We start from the raw sequence: 21,444 nt of genomic DNA on the forward strand, positions 1-21,444 counted from the left end.
CTTCACCTACAAAAAAGAAAAAACCCCAATGCATACTTATAAATACCCAGAATTAGAACTTTTTGTTTCTCTTGATTGACCTTTAAGTTAATCACCTATGGACAGGTACGGTGGCTCATCCTGTAATCCCATTACTTTGGGAGGCCGAGGTGGAAGAATCACTTAAGCTCAAGAGTTCCAGATCAGTCTGGGCAACATAGGGAGACCCGATATCTATTTTTAAAAACCTTAAAAAAAAAAAAAAGTAATCACCTGTATCACACGTCTGCTCAAGCCTGTCCTTTCTGCCAATTTCTGGAGTGTCTGTGCATCTGGGTTGTTGTCCTGAGCAAACTGTGCTTGCATAACCTGTTGTTTAAAACATGTATGTAGTAAATAGCTAAAAACAAGCAGCTCGGTCTTCTTCCTGCATTTTTATCATAAGAGATAAGACATGCACAAGAACATGTGATACTTTTATTACTTGCAAATCAGTATGGGGAAATATGTGTAAGTGAAAATGAATGCATATTTTGTAAATTTATACACAAGTTGCTATGCTGAGAACTTTAAAAAAAGTTATTTCAACATAAAACTCTCAACTATGCTGTTAAAAATAAGCTCACCTTTCCTTTTCTTCCAATCTTATAACTCACAAATCAAATAGCAGGAGTTTCATTTATTGTTTTTTCCATTTTGTTAAAAATTGCCAACATTTGAAAACTTAATACAAAAATCATATCACATTTGTCTCCAACCTTTCCTGAGCTAAAGAGGTTCAGAGCCCCTAATACCTAATAGTATACACATCAACAGAAGGATTCCACTTCATTGTAATGATCCCATCATGGTTTTGAGCACTAGCTCTACGCAAAAAAAAAAAAAAAAAAAAAAAAAAGTGTCTAAAAAGAGACACTCACCAGAGTCCACTGAATAAGAATTTACCAGGGTCTAAACATGTATATATTTTAAAAGCTTACAGGTGATTTTGATGTGAGCTTTTGGATTGAAACCACCATGCCAAGTGCTAAGAGATAGTGAAACATGAAACAAAACTCTTTGGTTTTAATTTCCTGGCAGAAAGATGCCGACATGCCGATAAATACCTATAATAAAAGATAAACGGAGAAGAGCAGAGTGGGAGAGAGTGCTGGAATAAAAGCACAAGTCAAAAACTTTGAATTCCTTCAGAAAAGAGAATCATTATAAGAATTAAGTGAGATACTTGAATTCTATTATTAAAAGTCAGTCAACTGAGGGAAGCATTACAAAATGTAAGAAATGTATTATTACGAAGAATGAGAGAGAGGAGTTTGGCACCCAGTGTGACTGTGCTTGTCTACAGGCATAGGATGTGGGTAACCAATCTATCTAAAGACCTCAAGCACTGCTGGCTTCTACTCTTTTCAGCAGGCAAAATCAATTGCATTCTGCACTATGCTCCGTGTATAATGCTATCTTCTGCTACTACACTTGTCACAGGGTAGCTAAATAATTTGTTTTCAAGTCTATCTCCATAGTGGAAAGTGAGTTCCTTGAGATCAAGGGGAATGTCTTTTTCTTCATATCCCTAGGAGTTAAACTCCCTTTCTGTCAGGGAGTATGTTAAGAGTTTGTGACAGAGTAAAATTTGACAATGTAAGGAAAATCTGAATACAGTGTAGAAAAAAAAGACCAATATTGTTCTGGGAAACCTTCTGAGGTTTACAAATTTTGAGGTTTACAAATTTACCCTTCTAGAATTAAGTATTCTTGGCTTCCTATCTAGCTACATTGTATCTACAGACTCACTGTAAACAGAACATGGATTTTTTGCTTTTACAAAAGGACAGAATTGGCTTAAAAGTTTATTCTTGCTCAGTTCACTTTATTCATTCTTTCCTACTCCAAATGTGTTACTTTGATATCTTCCTGTGAAAATAGACTTGTGTTTCTATGCAGTTGGACATGTAATAACCCCAAATAGAAAGAGAATGAGCAAATTATGTCTTTGTTTTTTAATTTTTCAAATAGAAAAAAGTTGAACAGACTTGGGGATTTGTTTGTAAGGTCATTATTAATAATTTACAAAACAGAAACTTCATGCTTTTCATAAATGCATTTTTAAAGTCACAAATTTAACAATGCAACCAAATTATATTTAATGAAGTAATTTCTCATTAAAGAGTAAAGCAAAACAACTCTGATCATTTAGAATTGAAATATCCTAAGGGAAAAGTAAGATGAGTTGATTGTTCTTCCTTTCAATAGTATCAATAATTAGTCACACACACAAAAAGAAAAAAGAGGTACTTTGAATTTCTACTTAGTTTCACTATTCTCTAGGCACTAATGTTGATGAAAACTACTTCACTCCTTTTCCAAGTTCTTCTAACATGGACAAGGTGTGAGCCTCTGTAGACACTCATCATTTTTAGGCCAGGAGATCTACCAGAAAAGTCAGGAGGCTGCATAGCAGCAACTCGATCTGAAAACAGACGAAAGCAGGAGCTAACCTTGGCATGTTTAATATCAATAATCATTAAGTGCTTCTACCTAGAATAAGCAAGCCATAATATTAGCAGGAAATCCTTAAACATCATTTCTACAAATGGGACAGTATTTGAAATCCATTTGCCAATACATCCTCTGAGTCTTAAACTATTTTTTCTCCCCATAAATTTCTAAAGAATAATTTTGGGAAATTCTCTTATTTATCCCTTCCATTTTAACTCTCCTCTGTCCAAAGCAGGCACTGACTAGATAGTCTTGACTTACTCACTGGTCACGTGTAATATTTTATTATCTTGCCAAATTCAAGCTCTACTTGAAAATATTCAGCATTCCTAAAGGTAGCACAGTTTGACAATAAGGATACCGATTTATTAGAGGGTCTGGCTAAAATAAATGACTCAAGTGTTCTTCATTTAAAATATCTATGATTCAAGGTATTTTAAAATATCTATTTCAGATTCCTAAATTACAAAGGACCACTTTAGGACAAAGATTGTATCTCATTTGTTTCACCCACCCCTTCCATAAGATAAATGCTAATAAATATTGAATGAGAATATACTTTGAAAGCATATTACCTATATGCTTTCATGGGTAATCTGAAAATGGTAATATGCTTTCATTTTTTAAAACCTATCATTCTGATATACAATTTTTAAAACTTATGATTCAGATCACATTTACCTACCATAATGCATGGCTTAAATATTTTATGCATGTTTAACCATAAGGCTATCTACAAGATTCAAAATCTCACTCTTTTGCTTTAGCTGCTGCTTTTACTAAGTGGAGTTTTGATAAGACAGACTTCCATTCATGGCCTCCTGGAAGATCAAGCAAAATGAAGAGACCAGAGGTTTGAGGAGAAGGTTCCAAATCTCTTCTCTGCCATTCCCTTGGTGGTTTGCCTTGAGGAGTTCCTGCACTCTTGAATGAGGTTTGTTGTAAAAGTTAAAGTAGATAATGTAGATAAATGCCTGGTATAGGACTTGGCATAAAAGGACCTCCACAAATATTATTCCCATTTTATTTAATTTAATTAGTATTTATAATTATTTTCCCATAGAAAAGTGTCTACCTACAGTGGTTTCAAATTTTCACAATTATAACTTTAATAATAAATTATTATATCCAATAAAAGTTATCAACCTTGTAATTATTAAAATGATAGCCAGTCCTTCATGGGAACAGACCATTGTAAAAACAGAATTATATTAGAGATTCTATTTTAACTAGCTGCCTTTAGTGACTGAGTATTTTTCCAGGTCTCTCAGAAGTACTCTCATCTTCTGACTTAGGGCATTGTGTGATCTTCATTATAATCCAGTGAAGAACCCAGAAAGCAAGGCTCAAACAGAGATATTTCTTTCAATTGCCTTATCTTTCATTCATTACTTATTGACTACGTACTTTATGCCTAAATTAAGAAATCTAATTTATGCCTAAATTAAGAAATCTAAAACAATCATCCATTTGGAAAATTCTTCTGAATGGATCTAGATTTTAATGCTAGAGTGCTTCCTACTGCCATGTTCCCTTGGAATATGTGTGTCGCATCAAGGTTTCTTTCCTAAATCAATCTCAAAATAAAAATTCTCTCTTGAAACACTTGTATCCATCTTAAATACTGGCAGGTCTTAGAATACTAAATGTGATTTTTGAAAAAGTTACTTTTATTCATTTGTTAACACTGCATAAATGTCCTTTAAAGTCTGAGCTAAGATGGATACTATGTATAAGGCCCCCAGCAGTGTAGTAGGTGTTCAACAAATGTTACTTTTCCTTAACATGCAACAAATGCCTCATTCACATTAATCTTTTAGAAAATATGATTCATTATCTGCAAAAATGCCAGAAGGAATCATTACATAGGTGTATAAAGCAAGGAGTAATTTAATTATTTTGTAATTAGTATAAATCAAATTTATGACAATCATATTTAGGGCAACTAAGCTCAAAAAAATCCCACCCTTTTCAGGGGACACAACAAACCTTTAACATCAAATTATAGAAGTACTCCCTTTACCACCTTTAAAACCATAAAGGAATCCGCTCAACTGTAGTCAACCAGTAGTTTCCTGTTAACTTTAAGGCACATTCAATTATTTCCTACACAAAAAACCATACAATTGTGTTCATTAAATGACTCACTGCAGTTTGTTAAAAAGACTAACACATTAGTGTCCCATAGACTCACATTGGACATGTATATCTCTTCAGAGTCTCAAAATATCTTGTATCCCATTGCAATTATGTGTAGAAATATAAATGTCTGGTTCAGAATGATGTAATCAGGAAGTCAAGACAAAATATTTCGTTTCCACTTTGATGTTGATACCAATAGACCCCAGGGAAACAATGCTTGAATGACTATTTCATATCATATTATGATGCCAGAAATACCGACAAACACTTTAGGGCAATAAGTATGGTTTCATATATTCACCAAGTTAGTTTTCATAAAACACATAGGCTAATTTTTTAGAAAATATAAAAATGTTTTTAGGCAGCATAGAGATAGCTTTTTTTTTTTTTTGGTTGGGAGGGGCTTCAAAATCAAAAATTCATTGTTAATGCTTACCTGAAGCTGATCTGCTGTAAAGCTGGTCCGAGCTCTTTTTGCTGGTTTTGGATGGTTAACATCTTGTTCTGTGAGGAGGGCACCTTCCACACTAATGCCATTACCTGAATTTAAAAAACATACTATATATGTTTGTAATTCAAATGGGTACACCCATCTTGCAATAACAGGTTTCTTATATCTCTTGGCTTTTTGTGTAACTGTATATGTTTTCTAGATGGCAAAACCCCTTAAGTTTTAAAACATACTACAGATATACTGTACAAAACATATTCCATTTAGAGGCTTGTATATTTAGTGAAAAGTTCAAAAAGTTAGAAGCACATATCTAAGGCCCAGCAAATACAGGACAACAACTATTTACAAAAAGAAAAGCAAAATCCTAATTCAAAGCTGCGGCCTGAGAATGTGGCACAAAACTAATACATACACCATGGCTTTCCTTGTAAATAAACAAATAGAGACCATCATGAACAGTAGAGTACTTAATGAGTTTTACCACACTTCTACGTTGTATAAAATAATGCATTAAGATTACCTTAGGAAAAGTTTTTTTTATTCCTGTATTGACTGTCTCAAAAGACTCAAAAGTATTTAAGTAAATATTTACCATTTTCTACTTCTCTTTTTAAATTATCCAGCATGCAGTCATAATGCACTCTGCAGAGGACTTTCTCTTCCACCAAAGCGAACTCCTCTCCTGTGGAAAGTTGCCTTTTGCAGGAGAAGCAGGCAAAGCATGCCAAGTGATAGACATTCCCCTTGGCTCTCCGGACCCAGTCAGTAGAATGGATGTGTCTCCCACATCGAGAGCAGCGAGTTCCATACCTTCTACATTAAATAGAGGTGTAGAAGGTAAATATTTTAATGCCTGGTGAGATATTCATCAGTCAAATATTAAACCAGCCCATTATGTTATGCCATTGAAATAATCTAAGTATTTAAATATTGTGAGAATGAAACAAGAATCAGTTATTCTTCTAAACGTCAGTATAGTAAGCAATCAAGATGAGACAGGGTCACAATTCAAACCTGTTTATAAAAATAAGACCTTTCCTCTGTTCCTGTAAAAGAAGATTGAAGTTTTCTTTTAAAATGATTATTAAAATTCCTTTTGTTGTATCAAATATCAGTACATTTACAAATTTAAAGAATCAAGATAAACACACACACTCTGCAGACTGAAAATCTAAAAGTACAAAAGTATGCTGAAGATATTTATACTGAAACACTGAAGATATAATGACTTCTTGAAACCGAGTTAAGATGACTAAAAATGATTTAAATATTATTTTTAGGATGTTAAAATACATAAATATTTAATGTTGGAATTATCAAAGAATGTACATAACAGAAATTCTTCACCCTCGTGGGTGAGAAAGGAAAAGTCAGAAATGTTTCCTTTGGTGAAAAAGCTATTGTATTGCTCTCCATAGGAGGAAGGAAATATTTTCTAAATTTTCAGAGTCCTAACTGGACATTAAATGCAGGCCAATCTTAAAATACCAAAGTTATATGTAAATAGTTCTTTTTTTCTTACAGCCTGAATGACTGGAAACTCTTTGTCATGTCTCCTATCACAATCACAGTCATGGCCCTGCATGTCCAAATCACACTAGATTAGTCAGTATCTATTTATTGATAGATATATCTTTAAAGTTATTACCACTTGTTTTTTTAGTTACTCTGAAAAATAGAATTCTAAAGATAAATTTCACAATATAATACGACATGAAGCAAGGAGTTTAAAAATCCTAAAGAACTAGACTTTCACTTGTCGAATCTTTCAAACCAAACCTTTCAAAGGGCTTTAAGTTACTACAAAAAATTAAGATTAGCCTATCCCAAATGAATGAGGAAGCAAATTATTACTAATATTAAAATAATGAAAAGTAAACCTGCTGAGAAATATGCCTTTTTGGTAATTATAAAATTCTGTGATTTTATAAAAGACTCTAGGTCTCATAAATTATTTTAAACTACCTAGCAATTTTTATTCAAATTAATCACTAAACTCTTTGAAATCATTTTTTGAAATGGAGTATAAACATAATTAGTATTACAACCTTTATTATATAGTATTAGTTTCCCCATCACAATGAACATTTCTTCATTTAGAAAAGTAAATAAAGAAAATATGTTATAATTTTTAAAAGTCATTCTTGAGAAATATTTTAATTTCTAGATAGTTGTTCATACAGAATTATATCTTGGAAGAAACTTTACATTTAAACTATGGAGAGATCACACAGAGAAAATGTTATCTAATTTCAGATCTCATCTAAAATCTCATCTAATTTCAGAAACTGAAGATTGGACAAAATAAATAGTTTGAGGCAGAATTAGATTTGGTGTATTTATACAAGAATGGTCAATTCTTCTGAATACTATGGTTTATCATGGTGTCCAAACCCTTAGAATTGTATAGGTTTATAAGTAGGGATCATTCTATGGTAAACTGGTAAAAGCATAACAAAATCTTGATTTTTCTCCCCCATAATGATTTTATTTCATCTAACCATTCCCACCAAACAGGGGCTTCATCATAAGTCATCTTGTTTTTCATACTTTTTGCCTATGCACAGCAAAAAAGTTTCCCTGTTTGTAATGCCTCAAACTTTCACTCCCCAAAGTGAAAGTATTATTTAAAATTAACTTTTGTCTACTGAATTCCTAAAAAGGATAAACATGCTTATGTATACACATTATATCTCAAACATGAAAGCACCCTCATTTTGAAATTTCTTAAATATGAAAAACTGGGCTTCATTAAATAAAACTGAACAAGAAAAAGCCTATTACAAAAGCCTCTTTGCATAATAATTTCTTCCAGTATCTACTAAGAAAAAGCTTCATAGCATACCTGAAATAATCAAGTTTGCAGAAAATGTCTTTGTCTTTAATATAACAGCTGGTATGCCTTCCTAGGGAGGTTCTGCAAACACTGCAGGAGAGACACCGGACATGCCAGCATAGGTCATTCACCTGTGATGGGAAGAGAAGCCACTGTAATACCATATTTAAGAAAAGTATTCATTGGTTTTGTGTATTCGGCAATTTTAAAAACTGGCCCCTTAATATATTAACACATGCTCTGAATGTTTTCATCCAAAAGGTGTCATTTTTATAAACATGTATCTGGACATAATTATCTTTTAGACCTCAACCAAAAATTTATACTAATATGTGCCACATTTTGTGTTTATAATATTTTCTATTCCTTTGAAGAATTCAGGTTGCTTTTCCTTTCTTTCTTAAATGGAATCTTTATGAACACAGGGAATAATCTGGTTACTTTAAAGTCCTACATGCAGGTTTTTTTGTTATATTTTACCAAGTTCTTCCCACCATGAAACCTTGTAGTTAAAGAAGACAAACACTCTCTCAACCTATTTTTTGGCTAAACAATTATAAACTGTATACTCCCTAAACAGAGCAATAAAGAAAGTGAAAACGTGGTTTTGTGAGATAGTTACCCATACAGGACAGAAATTGCTCAGATAAATTTAAATGTTGATGTAGCAGAAACCTGTGCTCTCTTCTAACATTAAACATTGTACAGAAACAATAGAAGTAAGTAGTAAAGTATATTGGTAAAACTGCTTACTGATTTGGCTACAGGAGAAAAAAATAAATTTAATCATAAGTGGTTCTAAAAAAGCACCCAATCATTGTTTTCCACTTACACTTCAAGTAGTAAAATATAAGATGGTATTTAATAAGGTCAGTATTTTATACTTTCTAAATAGGAACCTGAAATACTTTCAATCCAGGGAACAAGTCATAATTACTCTCACTTTATACTGTTGCCATTATATTATAAGAGCTACAACTTTAGCCCTGGATTATGAAGATGTGTATTAGATAGAACTGGCTTGCATCCAATGCAGGCTCCCAAAGTTTGCTCTTGTTAAGTGGACACAAGAACCTGATTTATGCTTAATTGAATTTCATGTAAAAGAACAGTAACATACAAAAACACCAATTACACCCTAAAAATGGATCCAATGACTAAAATAGGAAAATAAATGACTGTGAGATACGGTTTTTGCTCAACTATTCCATAATAAAGACTATGTGTCTATCAAATTAGAACTACTGTTCAACATATTTTTCTCTGATATATAAAAGGTACTTCGAAGCTGAAAGTTTTACAGACTTCTAATTACAGTTATGTGTCTCTTTCCAAAGCATTAATGAGGGTCTCATTTTGATGACATTTGAAAAGTTTTAGTCTTTACAAGAACTTAGAACTTACATGCTCACTATAGACAATATTTAAAATAACAAAGAAAACAGAAATAAATCTGAGGAAACTGGAATAAATAATATTAACAATGTTGAATACTATCTTGGAAATAAAAAAGTATTTTCCTCTTTTTTTTCCTAAAATGGAACCAATCAGTATAAACTTTAGAAAAACAGGCTTCCTTTAAAATTCCACTGTTTAGGGCCTTCTGTATTTCAGTCTTACCCAGGATTTTGTTTTGTTTTGTTTTGTTTTTAAAGCAAGGCTTTATTTAGGGCAAGAGCCATGGCCTCTCTCTTACTCCCTTCTAAAGCCAGACCTGGTTGTCACCTTTTTTCAAAGTTTACTTTCCCCCTAAAATGTCTCTTTATCTTCAATTTCTTTGCTAGGGAGTAAAGTAAGGTGGAGAGGAGATTCTGGAGACTATAAACCTACTATTGATCTAATCTGTACATGTCTAAACATATAACTTGGACTAAGCCAGAAAAACCTACCCAAAGGACAGAGCACTGAAGTATTAAACAAGGCAATAGATGCTTCTAACTCCTGTCATACTTTTCTGTTCTAACTCCATTTTATTTGCCTTGCAAGATAGTGTTTTTCTATATTAGTTACACCCTCAAATAATATTTCTATACTAGGTCTAACTTAAAAAAAAAAAAAAACAGTGACTCAAGTTAAACTCAAACTTATCTGCAGGAAGTACTCAAAATGGAAAAAAAAAGTTAATAATTCAGTTTTTGTCAATCATATAGTATCAAGCTTTAGAACTTACACACTAAAGAATACAAGAAGTGGTACAATAACACTGCATATGGAAGACTTCATTGGCAGGACTCCTGCCCTATTACAAAGGAAAGCTTTATGTAACTCACTTAACTTAGATTGTTATACAATACAAAGATATGTGTGTATATATATACATATATACACACACGATTAACACTAGAAACTATTATCTATTTCAGAGGGTGTGTTAAATGTCACTTCACAACTCTTCTATATCTTCTCTGCTGTGAAGTGTTAGAGCCTTCATAGGTCTACTCAGAAACATTCTTAAAGATTACGGCAATTATCGAGAGGGCTCATTAAAAATAAGATGCTAGTTTTAACCCAAAAGATGATTTTGCAATATCCAAAAGGCTCAGTTTTAGCAACATGGAAAGTGGGATCTCAAGAATGCAGATTTAAAGAGAAAGCCAATGTTAATTTGCCAACTTTAAGAATCAACCACCAAGTAAGATTAATTTAGTCATTTTTAAATGTTTTTACCAAAACTTCTTTTGGCATTTTGTCTAGGTTTTATCTATAGGGTAGCCTTCCCATTTTACAGATGAAGTAGCTTTTTATGTTGAGGTAGAAACTTAAAGAAACCCATTAACACGAATTTTGAATACATACTCTCCATAATTACTCCTTTTGAAAACCTAAGCAGGGTGGGGAGAGAATAGAAAGTGAACTGTTTTGCTACTAATTCAGTGTAGGAGAGACCATTATTTTAAACAGCGGTTTTAAAAAGCTATTTAAGTTGAAACCCCATGATATTCTGATTAAGACACATGGGACCATGATCCTGTCTGCACTGAGGTGGATAACTGTGGCCTGCCAAAATTTCTAATCTAAAATTTCCCAATATTTTAAGAGAAAAGTAAAACAAATTAAGACAATCAACTCTCAAAACACACTTGAAACACTTCTTCCCAGGCTGTGTGTGTCTAACTTTACATCAATTTCCATTTTCTCCCCAAGCACTCGAGATGACGGCATTGAGTGGACTAGAAGTATTAAACCTTAATAAGAGCAGGAAGGTATTGAAATGGTTTTTATTTAAATGCACCTATAAACTTTAACTTTGCAAAAACCTCAGGTAACTGTAAAAAACATAGGACTGTATTTTTAAAATTTGTCCAGAAAAGATCCTTTAAGCTACTTTACAGTGGCTCTCACCAAAAGAGACACTGCAAAGGGGAATCAGTTAATACATACCGACTTAAAATTCTTCTAAGCAGGCATGGGCGTGGACGTTACTGGGGTGGAGAGACCGCAGTCCGTTTAGAGGAAACAAAGATGTTTAAGAAAGGAATAATGCGGGGCTGGGTAAAAAATAACTAAGCAGGTTTCCGTCTCAGAATGGATAAGGGTTTTTCCACTTCCCTTCCACTACAAGTCGGTGGCTGACTCCAGCGCATCCACACCAGGATGTGTCACATATTCGCTGTTTTGCAACGACGTAGAAGAGTCTGGGATTTCTTCTCACTTTATCTCACCGCATGAGTTGCCCTAAACTGGGCTAATTTTCTGCGAAAACCTACAACCTCCATCCAGAACTTGAACGGAAAGGTTGGTGGGAGGAACATTACTTTTTTCCCAGAGCTCCCACGCTAAGCCCGCGTCCCCTTGGGCCTCGCGCCCGAGGCCCTGTCTTACCTTGAGAAGGTATTTGTCCACGATCTCCAGGCCGCAACTGTTGCATACACACTTGCCAGGGGGGCAGCCGGAGCCCGAGGCCATGGACCGGGGCGAGGACGACGGGGACAGCGGGGCCGAGGAGGAGCACGAGTCCTCGTCCCCCGCTCCCTCGGGGCTCACCTGCAGGAAACCGCGAGGCGCAGGCGGTTCTAGATCCCTCCTCCCCTTCGCATCCCACCTACCCACACGGGCGCCCCCACCGCCTCCCCTCCCTTCCCTCTGGCCACTCAACCCCACCCACAGCTTCTTGAGGTTACGATTCTCGCCCTCTTCCCCGAGTACAAGCTCTGGCCACGCACCCGCCGGGGCTGCCGACCCCTGACCTTTTCGGACCCCAGGAGTCTTGCGGTCCTGCCCTCCTCGCCGGCCAGCTAAGCTTCCCACCCCACCCAGACCCTCCCCGCCCCGTCCTCCGTCCGCTGCAGGAGAGGCCAGCTGGGCCCTGGAAGGAGCGCAGGGACAGCTGCCCTTCGTCCTGCCCCGCCTCCCCACGGGCAGTCTTGCGGGCACCCGAGCCCCTCCGCACTCACCAGTCCCTCTTCCCCGGCGCCTTTCCGAGTCCTCCCGGCCGCCAGGGCTGTAGTCCGCCCGCACTCCTCCGACATGAGCCCCTGGCACTGCTGAGTAGGAGGGGGAGAAAGTATGGAGAAACAGATCAGAAGTTCCGAGCGTCCTGTGCGCCCCAGCCCTGGCGCGGGGAGCGAGCTAATGAAGGCCCTCAGAGCGCCCGGCAGCGCGTGCAGCCGTCACGGCGCCTAAGCCCGGGCGCCGCAGGAGGGCTGGCGCGCAGGCTCCCTCGCTGGCCGCTGGCGGCCGCCACCCGAGCGCCGGTAGCTGGCCCGAAGCGCATCGGCGCTCCCCGGGCTCCGGGTCCCCGGGCACTTCGGTTCCCCGCCCCCCCGCAGGGGATAACAAGTTAATAACAATCATCCCCGCACAAAGCGCTTTCTTTCCAGACGTCAATCATAGCGGAGCGGGGAACACCGGGCTAAAGGGGGTGCGGGGCAGGGGGAGGTGGAGTGCGAGAGAAGAAAAGAGGATTGAGAAGGGGTGGGAGAAGAAACTTGATTTCTTTAATAACCTCAATTAAAAGAGCAAGACACATATATTTTTTAAAAGGGGGCTTTTTGAATAGGATAGCCCGAAAGGTGAAGAGGTTTAATAGGATACTTGAAAGCTAATTACAGCGGGATTTAAGAAGCCTGGTGTTTGTTCCGATGACAATTTGAATGAAAATGCTTCAGATTAAACCGCGCCAGCAGCTCTTTCGTAAACTTACAGCAATTAGAGTCGCGAGTGATTTACACTCGTTTCTTTAAGGTGTAAATTGCCACTTATTGCTCAGTAAGTCAACATTTGAGCTACTAAAGGATTATTTTTAACCAGCGCAAAAAGCGGGTAGAATAATGGAAAATATCCAGCTGAATTTAATTTGTGCCATTAAAAGAACTCACGCAACCTCGGACAAAATGTTTTAAAGAAACAACGCGCGTTACTCAAGTGTTTCTAAGTATTTGCAAGAGTTTTGTTCTTAAACGAGAACGCAGCGTCTCTGGGGTTAGACTGCTTTCGTTTCCAAAAACTCTAGCTCGGGGGCGGATGGGTCCCCCGAACTCGAGCCGCTCACATTTCTGCATTTCTGACTGTTCGCCTCCCCTTCTCCCTCCCTCTGGAAGCACCAGGCAAGATACCAACCTGGGGGCCTCCAGGACCCTCGGCCGAGACCCTCCCTTTCTGGGGTGCGCCCCCTACGCGGGACCCACCGTAGCTGCACTGAGGCTGCTTCCTCACACAAAGGGCGTTTAAGCAGAACAGCTCGGTGTTCGCCTGGTGTCCCCAACCAGCTTCGGAGCAAAGAAATAGTCAGGGGCGCCTCGCGCGGGTCCTGCTGAGGCACTCAGGCTGCCGATGATTTCAAACTTAAAACACCAAATACCCATAGGTCCTGCCTCCAGAGTGAGGTGAGAGCTTGTCAGGTTCCCCAGTCTACTCAGACAAACCGCGTGACTCGTTTTGTGCCCTGCGGTTTTCTTTTGGCATTTTAGGTAAAATGGCTCTCCCGGCCAACCCTGGGATCCCAGAGGCCTTTCTGGAGCCCCGCAGAGGGAGGTGTGCCTCAGAGCCAGCAAGTGTCCACGGGCATCCTAGCGAAACGAGCCGGGTCTCCGGTTCCACCGACAACCGCCCAGTCCTCCCGACCCACTCTCCCGGACAGCCACGATCACCACAGCAAACAGAACAAAAGCACGACTCACACGGACCTGAGAGCGCCTTAGGCTCGAGGCTTCATGTCCCAAATTACAGACTCCATGTCTCAGGTTAAGTGAGCTTTTGGGGAGGGAGTGCAATGATTACTGACTAACGCTACTACGTAATAAAAAAAAAAAATTGCCAGGTCTGAAGATGAGGCCGTTACAGGTAGTTTCTGAACCTCGTTTAGGAGCCCAAACAACTCTAGTTTCAAGGACACTGCGATTCAGCGGGTCTGGCCAGGCGTCGGCTCGCTCACCTTCTCAGGGGGAACTGCCAGCTCCGGCACGTCCTTTTCTTCTAGTTTACACACAAACATCTGATCGCTCTTCCAATACATGGCACTGCTAGGGCTGCTTATCACATACCAACTCCAGAGGGTCAGAGGCTGTCGGTGTCTGCCGATCTCCCCCGCCCCCCGCCCCGATCCACTAATAAAAGCTGATGCTGAGAAGGATAATGCTACAAGTGTGTCTTCGTCCAAAGAGGCCGCTGTGGCCTGACCACTTTCTGATGAACCGTAATTCCTTTCCCGACTTCACTGAGCTCTGTCCCTCCAGGAAAAGAAAAAAAAAAAAGTTTTGTTTTCCAGAGGGTGGAACCTAATATAAAGGGAGGGGGCATGTGGGGGAAAGTCTTTTCCTGGAGAAACAGCCTCACCTCTTTAAGGAAAACCCGCCTTCTCTACATGTTAAAATCTTTATCAGGACACGCTAACTGACTTCAGGTTTAGTACTAAAGAAAAAAAAAATGGGGGATGTCCCGTTAACTTGACTTTAAAAAATCTGCTGTCTGCATTTGCCATAACTTTTAAATTCTCGCTCCCCAACCCAAACCTAAACAAAGATTCAGGTTACATCTCTTTCTGCAGCAAGCAGAAGGGGAAGTGGAGGTCTGGGTGACTTGAAAGTTTTAGTCATTCTGTTGAAACTCGCAGCTCTCCGGTCTAGCCGAGAAACGCCACCTCTTCTGGCAGCCTGGGGGCTGACTTATCTAGCAGTTCGCGCTCCCTTTCCGAAAAATTTTCTCATTAAGATAAAGAAGGAACATCTGAGCAACACAAAAGCTTATGATTTGCGACTAGATTTGAAATCAAGGCCACAAGAAAGACAAAAGTATGTTGCTAATGAGTATTGCTCTTTCATCTCCTAGACAAAATTTAAGCCCTAGCAGCCTTGGTCTACTGCCTCAAGTTCTGACTGCGGGCGGGGGAGCAGCGGAGGGAGGTACTCTGGGTACCGTAATTTTTATTAAGACTGGAAGGTGTGTTTGTTTAAAACAGACTCTTTGTGGTATAAACTTTATTTCATTATTTAGTGCATAAAGACAAATTTGGTTAAAAGATTATTTTTTAATGATTTTTGTTTCCATTAAAAAAACTAAACAAACTTCTGAAACTGAGATCTAGGAGTCTGTTTCTTAAAGGCCTTTAACAGAATGATAGGATTTTGCTTTAATTACGTGGAAATATATATGTAAACACACACGCACGCACACACACACATGTCTTATCTCCTTGCCTTATTTGTATAGAAGAAAAAGATCGAAAGGATCTTGCCCAGAACCCGGCTCGGTCAGCAGCCGGCTAGCGGAGGAGATAGATAGCCTTTCCTGTGATGAAGTGAGCCTGCGCAAAAGTCTGGGACCGAGTTACCACTACAGATTTAGTTTTTCCTCCATTGCATTTTTCTCCCATAAACACTAGAGTCTTCAGAGCATTTTCCTATCGCCATTGTTTTTCTTTTCGCGCAGCTGCGCACAAGTTAATATTAGCCATCCCCCTGCAGGTCCTCTCTGGGAGATCTCGTTTAAATTTACTGAGCGAAGGGAGGAGACGCTATAATTAATCTGTGCCCTCTTAGAAAATTGAAAGATTAGGGTGGATTGACTTTTCAAAAAGCTAACTTGTGCGTGGGAACCAGAAAGACTTGTGTTTTTCATCAAGTGCAAAAATCGGTATTGGGGGTGGTGGGGAAATTCACATAATGCATTTTCCATGAAATAGCATCGTTCTGGAGACCGGTCTTCTGAATGGAAAGTCAGAGTCGTGCAGAACATTGGCGCCATCAGGTCGTGTATAGAGCAGGATTTCGTTGAAAGTGGAATTAAACATAAAGGTCCAGTTTGGATATTTAATTACTCTGTGTGTGTGTGTGTGTGGGGGCGGTTTAAAGTGAATCTGGGGTACTGTCTGGCTACTATCGAGGAGAATTTATCGCGCGGGTCATTTGGAGATCCAGAGAGAGCTAGAGCTGTGTTAGGGAAGTAGGGCGGGGGTGCGGGCATTTATGCGGTCTTTCCACCCACCCTTGCCTAATCAGGCGGCTCTCAATCAGGTTTTCAAAATACTAATCTTGATCTAAGAGCGTCTATCTCTGCATAAGTGGAGAAAATAATTCATTTTTAGAGGTTTCTGGGCTTGGGGAAGAAGAATGGTCGTCAGACAGGAGCAGAAGCCCTGAAAGATTGGTCTGGCCTCGCTTTACTCCAGGCGCCTGTGGGATGCTGACCTGTCCCGTGGTGCAGCTGCGCGCACCCATCCTTGAACTGTAAACCTCTGGGCGGTGAGTCAATTTCTATGTCCTGGCGGTATAAGCCTTTGGCTCGGGGTCAAGTGTGCAAGAAGAGGGGAATGTGTTTGCTATGAATGCCAGGGCTGATCGTCCTGTCGGTCTGGGTTACAACGACCTTCTGACCTTTTGTCAGGGGCTGGCATAGGAAGGTATAGCTTCTTCATAGTGGCCGGGTTCCTTGGAGCTGGCGTCACACCTCTTACCTGCGCTCGTCCTCGGCTGGGGCAAAGCAAAAGTACCTTGCTAATTTACAGGGGTACTTGGGCTAAAAATCAAAAGAGTTTTTTGTTTTTGTTTGTTTGGTCTTAGAAATGAGGGTTTTTAGCCCAAACTCCAATTGATTCCAATTTTGAACGAAGACTCTGATCGAGAAAACATTATCTTGTGTGTCCACAGGTGGAAAAGCAATCGCCTGCGTCGTGACAGTTCCTACCTACTAAATTGAAAATTTGAAAATCAGAGACCGCAGGCCCACCCAAGGTGTCTACCAACACCCGCGATCACCGGGCTTTTTGCAAGCCCATGGGAAAGACAGCCTGAGAGACTTCCGAGTGCCTCCTGTCCCAGGCTGTGCCTTTCCTGCTCCAGGGAAGCCTTGAGTGCATCTCCCTAAAAACCGATGGGGGCAGGGAAGGGGTCTAGATCCCGTGGAGCCAGGCCTTGATTGGAGGTCCGGGGCTGGAGAGAGGGAACACCAACCCACCCCGACCCCCACAGCTTCCACTCACCCGAAGAGCTGCCTAATTGGGCTGCGAGCAGCTGCGAAATTTGTAATCGTCTAATAAGCCTTCCGCCTCGGTAATTCTTATCAAAAGGCATAAAACTGATATTTTCACACCCAGCTCGCACTGCAGGCGCCGTTTATAAACATCCTTCATCAGTGGGATGAAATTAAGCCTGCATTGACAGAGGTCTCTGGAACTCGATATTTAAAAGCAATAGATCCGAATTAGCAAATTATACCTTTAAGTAGGGAAAGTCCCCACCAACTTGACTATAGAACCCTTTGCCTCTGAGCTCCTCGGGATGAGTAACCACACGTTTGAGAGAACTTAACCTGGAGGTTCCGCGGTGCTCAGGCAATCTCCGGAAACTCGGATCCCCGAAATACGCCTGCTATGTATGGCTCCTCCCGCCCGCCTTCTGGGAACTCGCCTGGGTCAGACCTGTGGAGACCGGGGCGAGGCACAGCTGGAGGCTAGGAGAAAACGTGGTCAAAGGAGGCGCATCCAGGACTCCCGGGCGGCCTGCAGGCGCAGTACCAGAGCCCTGCTCTTGCGGATCCGAGCTTTACCCGGCCCGCGGCCCTCACCGCCCACCTCCGGGGCACCAACGCCAAGGGTACAGTGGGCCAGAGGACTGTAGGAGGCGGTGGAGGATGGGGAGACTTTCGCGACCATAAGGAGGTACAGATTCTGGCAGAATTCTGGTGGCGACTCCTTCGATCCCTGAAGGTGAAATCTCAGCTAAAACCAATCTGAAACTGCGGTTGTCACAGTTGGTTCAGGGTTAGGAGACGGTGTCTTTGGATTTTTGCCCTCCCCCCCAGCGTAACCATTATAAATATTAGTCTGGGAAAAGACTTTAGGAGATTGCTTCTAGAGCTTCTTTCCACAAACTCGCGCTGCTCAGAACCTGCATAACCCCTCAGGGATGGCAGAGCTGTAAACGCGCTCAGCTTGGGACTTACCGGTCCCAGACTCCTTTTTAGACCTTGCCACCCACAGTTTCTGAGGGTAAGAGAGGGGCGCGTTTATTCACGCCAGTGGAGGTCGCCAAAAACGGGCGAGGGCCTCCGTCTGGGACCCACAGGTCTCTCCCACTGTGGGCCAAAACTGAGGTTTGATGGGCTTCCCAGCTAGGCAAGCCTGCTCCACGCGGGACACCCGGGAATCCACTGGTGGGCAGACCCGGCCTTCGCCACCCGCCCCGCGGCATTCCTCACTGCAGTCTGATACGCCGGATGGGGCCAGTTGTCTCGAGCGGTTCTGGAGAACCAATAACGGAAAGCCAAGTTCTGCGACCAAAAGCCTGCACCAGTGACTCGGTGTTTCTTTTCAGCCGGTGCGCAGAGCGCCAGTAACCTCTCCCCGTCCGCTACGGAAGGAATAGGGGAAGCGTTTCCAGTCTAAGAGAGAGGATGGGAGAGAGAAAATTAGGAACCAAACGGAGCCCGAAATTAAGCAGGGCAGCCTGGAAAGCCTCCCGGCTAAATGCTATGGCGCGAAACGCTAAAGTCCATTACACCATTTATTCATTGTGACATTTCCAAGCCGACAATCGCGCCTTAAGCACGCCTGTGGTTTGGAGGTGCCGGTTTTATATGCATTTTACCGTTTAGAATGATAAACAAATCAGGACCAATGGAAACCTGATTCTAACCTGTTTCTACAGAACTCTGCCTGGATAATTCTGTAAAAGCCAAAGTCCAAGGTGGAGGGAGGAAGAGAGAGAGGGAGGGGAAGAGAGAGAGAGAGAGAGAGAGAGAGAGAGAGAGAGAGAGAGAGAATCCAACTCTTTAACCGCCTCCCTTTACCGCGTTTCCCTACAAGTCCCAGGCTAACCGGGCTGATATAGCCTTGAGTTCGCTGATGAAGAAGGAGGATGGAACCGAGACTCTACAGGCTTCTCGCCCCCTTCCACATCCCCGTTTTCCCGCTTCCCCAGGGATGTCTGAAAGCCCAACTGGGCCAGTGTGGCAGGAAAACTAAACTTTACCTAAGTGCAAAAAGGCAGGCGCCAGTTGGTTTTCTCGGTTTCTGGGGATGGGGTGAGAGGGAGAAGCGGGACTGTGCGAGCCTCCTATTCGCAGAATTGGATGAGATTTTGATAAGAGAACCCTCAGCTCAGGTTGTTAACCAGTGTGAATGAGCCCCACACAGGCCTGTGCCATCCGCCCACAACTTTGGTGTCTAAGGTTCTCCCCAGCAACACTTCCACCTCCGGTGTAACTCATAAAGCCACACTTTTACAAAAAAAGTTGGCCCAAGAATCTTGAGCCATGAATTTTAAAAACTTAAATAACTTTTATATGCATTTCTGCTACAGGAGAATGGTTCTTGTAATTGTGGCAAGGTTTTCTTCCTTTCCTTTCTCTCCTCCTCCTCTCCCTTCCTCCTTCCCTGCTTGCCTGCCTTCCTTTGTGGGAGTTCAAGGTTTAAGAGGTTGGCAACGTGTTATTATAGTAAGAGCACAGGTTTGAAGTTAGTCACATCTGTAATGCAATTTTGAGCAATTTAAAATTTTAACACTTGAGCTTTCTCATTTGTAAAATGAAGATGGCATCACTTGGAAATTGTCATAAAAATCATAATGTTGAATTAAGTGTTCATACACACAGGAGGTTCTCAGTGAATATAATCTTTCTCCTACTACATCCTCCTTCACTTCCCTAGAGAGGTCTGGATGTAGAGGAGCCACCAAAGGCCCAATTTCCCCAGTGAAGAGTAGGTCAATGTTCTTCAGCGAGTTGACCATTTCCAGGGGTTCAAACGGCCACAGAGGCTAGACGCACCTCCCTGGGCTGCAGAGGCTCCAGAGATGAGTGCAGCTGCCTGGAGCCACCTCTATCGTGGCAAGTAGGCCCAAGGATGCACAATGAACACCTTTTTCATCTCCTTTATTGCTGGTTTATATGAGAGTTAATCTAGCACGTTCAAAAATGCTTGGCACCCTTCTGTCAGTCTGCACAACCTTCTGAATACTCTGAAAATGGCAGTAATGATAGCTGTTGATTATTATTTGCCAAACGCCCCCACTGACGTTGTGGCACACAACCCTACTTTAATTTGTCCAAAGCCATATTTTACCAAACCAGGGCAGAATTCCAACCCAGGCATCCGACGCGAATGCCTGACTTTTAACTACTTTGCGGTGTTTGTCCTCTTTACAGTGAGTTCAGAAATTGATGCTTTCAGTAAATGGATTCATGACAGTTCTTTACCACTCCAGCGCAAGTGGTCCAGCCGCTAGCCTCTTGCCTCTGCCCACTTCCGCTGAGCAGCTGGGGGGCGTCTCGTGTCCTGTGGGGAAGAGCGCCCCCTTCCCACCCCTACTCTTGCTGGGCAGAGGTTAAACAGCATTGAATGAACTGAAGTGCGGAGTAAAACAGCCACGAACAGGAAAAAGGAGAACGCTTAAATCTGCCGTAAAATCTTTCTCTCTCCTTTTCCTTGCAGATTACATAATTCGATGTCTAATCATCAGCTAGTGGATCAAAATCTGGATTGGATAGACGGTGACTCGATCTCCGACAGACTGAAGTCCTAAGGCCTGCGCTCACTTCTGAAACTTTCCTTTGGGCCTTGACCGAAACTCCTGTTATTGTGTGCAGTAGCAGAGGCTGCGCTGCCTGGCTCAGTTTGTGCAAAGGCTATTATATTGTTTCTCATTCACTGACCCCTCCGGAGAAGTCTTTAGCAATAGTTTTTTTCCCACACAAACGTGAATAAAGTCGACCCCTGCAGTTCTTCCTGAAGCTCTACAAGCTTCCCGGATGCAGGAACCGTGTGCTGTTCCAACGACTCTCTGAAACCTAGTTCAGTGCCTGGCACTAGACAATAAAAAATTGCTTTCTGAATGAAAGTATATGCTGGCAGGTGCAGGGGGTTTCATGCCTTTCTCTGCCTTGGTAGTTCTAGCGCTTCCTACCTCTTTGCCCTTCTTGCCCAGTTCCTGCATCTTTCAATCCCTTGAAAAGCTAGGTAAGAAAGGGCATGGAAATTCTGACATAATCATTAGCAAGTGGCTTGTTTTTTTGTCAGATGCCCCACTGATGTTGTGGCATACAACCTCACTTTAATTTGCCCAAAGCCGTATTTTACCAAGCCAGGTCAGAATTCAAACCCAGA

At 41.2% G+C, this 21,444-nt stretch overlaps 1 protein-coding gene across 4 annotated transcripts in view; it reads right to left on the reverse strand.

Annotated features, from left to right (window-relative positions):
• The window catches only part of LHX8 (LIM homeobox 8), a 32,829-nt gene extending 12,251 nt beyond the window's left edge, over nt 1–20,578 (reverse strand). The window contains exons 1-8 of one of the 4 annotated variants that reach the window (XM_077988346.1): nt 20,404–20,578; nt 18,218–18,722; nt 12,302–12,388; nt 11,730–11,891; nt 7,917–8,038; nt 5,664–5,884; nt 5,054–5,157; nt 253–348 (exon numbers count right to left, since the gene is read on the reverse strand). In XM_077988346.1, the coding sequence (XP_077844472.1) occupies nt 253–348; nt 5,054–5,157; nt 5,664–5,884; nt 7,917–8,038; nt 11,730–11,891; nt 12,302–12,388; nt 18,218–18,235 (810 nt within the window). In that variant the 5' untranslated portion in view covers nt 18,236–18,722; nt 20,404–20,578. Of the gene's footprint in view, nt 1–252; nt 349–5,053; nt 5,158–5,663; nt 5,885–7,916; nt 8,039–11,729; nt 11,892–12,301; nt 12,392–14,280; nt 14,560–18,217; nt 18,723–20,403 lie in introns of those variants that run through there. The other 3 variants (XM_077988337.1, XM_015142672.3, XM_077988348.1) reach the window with 3 other exon arrangements.
• Between the last annotated feature and the right edge of the window lie 866 nt (nt 20,579–21,444).

Source organism: Macaca mulatta, chromosome 1, assembly GCF_049350105.2.
Source record: "Macaca mulatta isolate MMU2019108-1 chromosome 1, T2T-MMU8v2.0, whole genome shotgun sequence".
NCBI lineage: Eukaryota > Metazoa > Chordata > Mammalia > Primates > Cercopithecidae > Macaca > Macaca mulatta.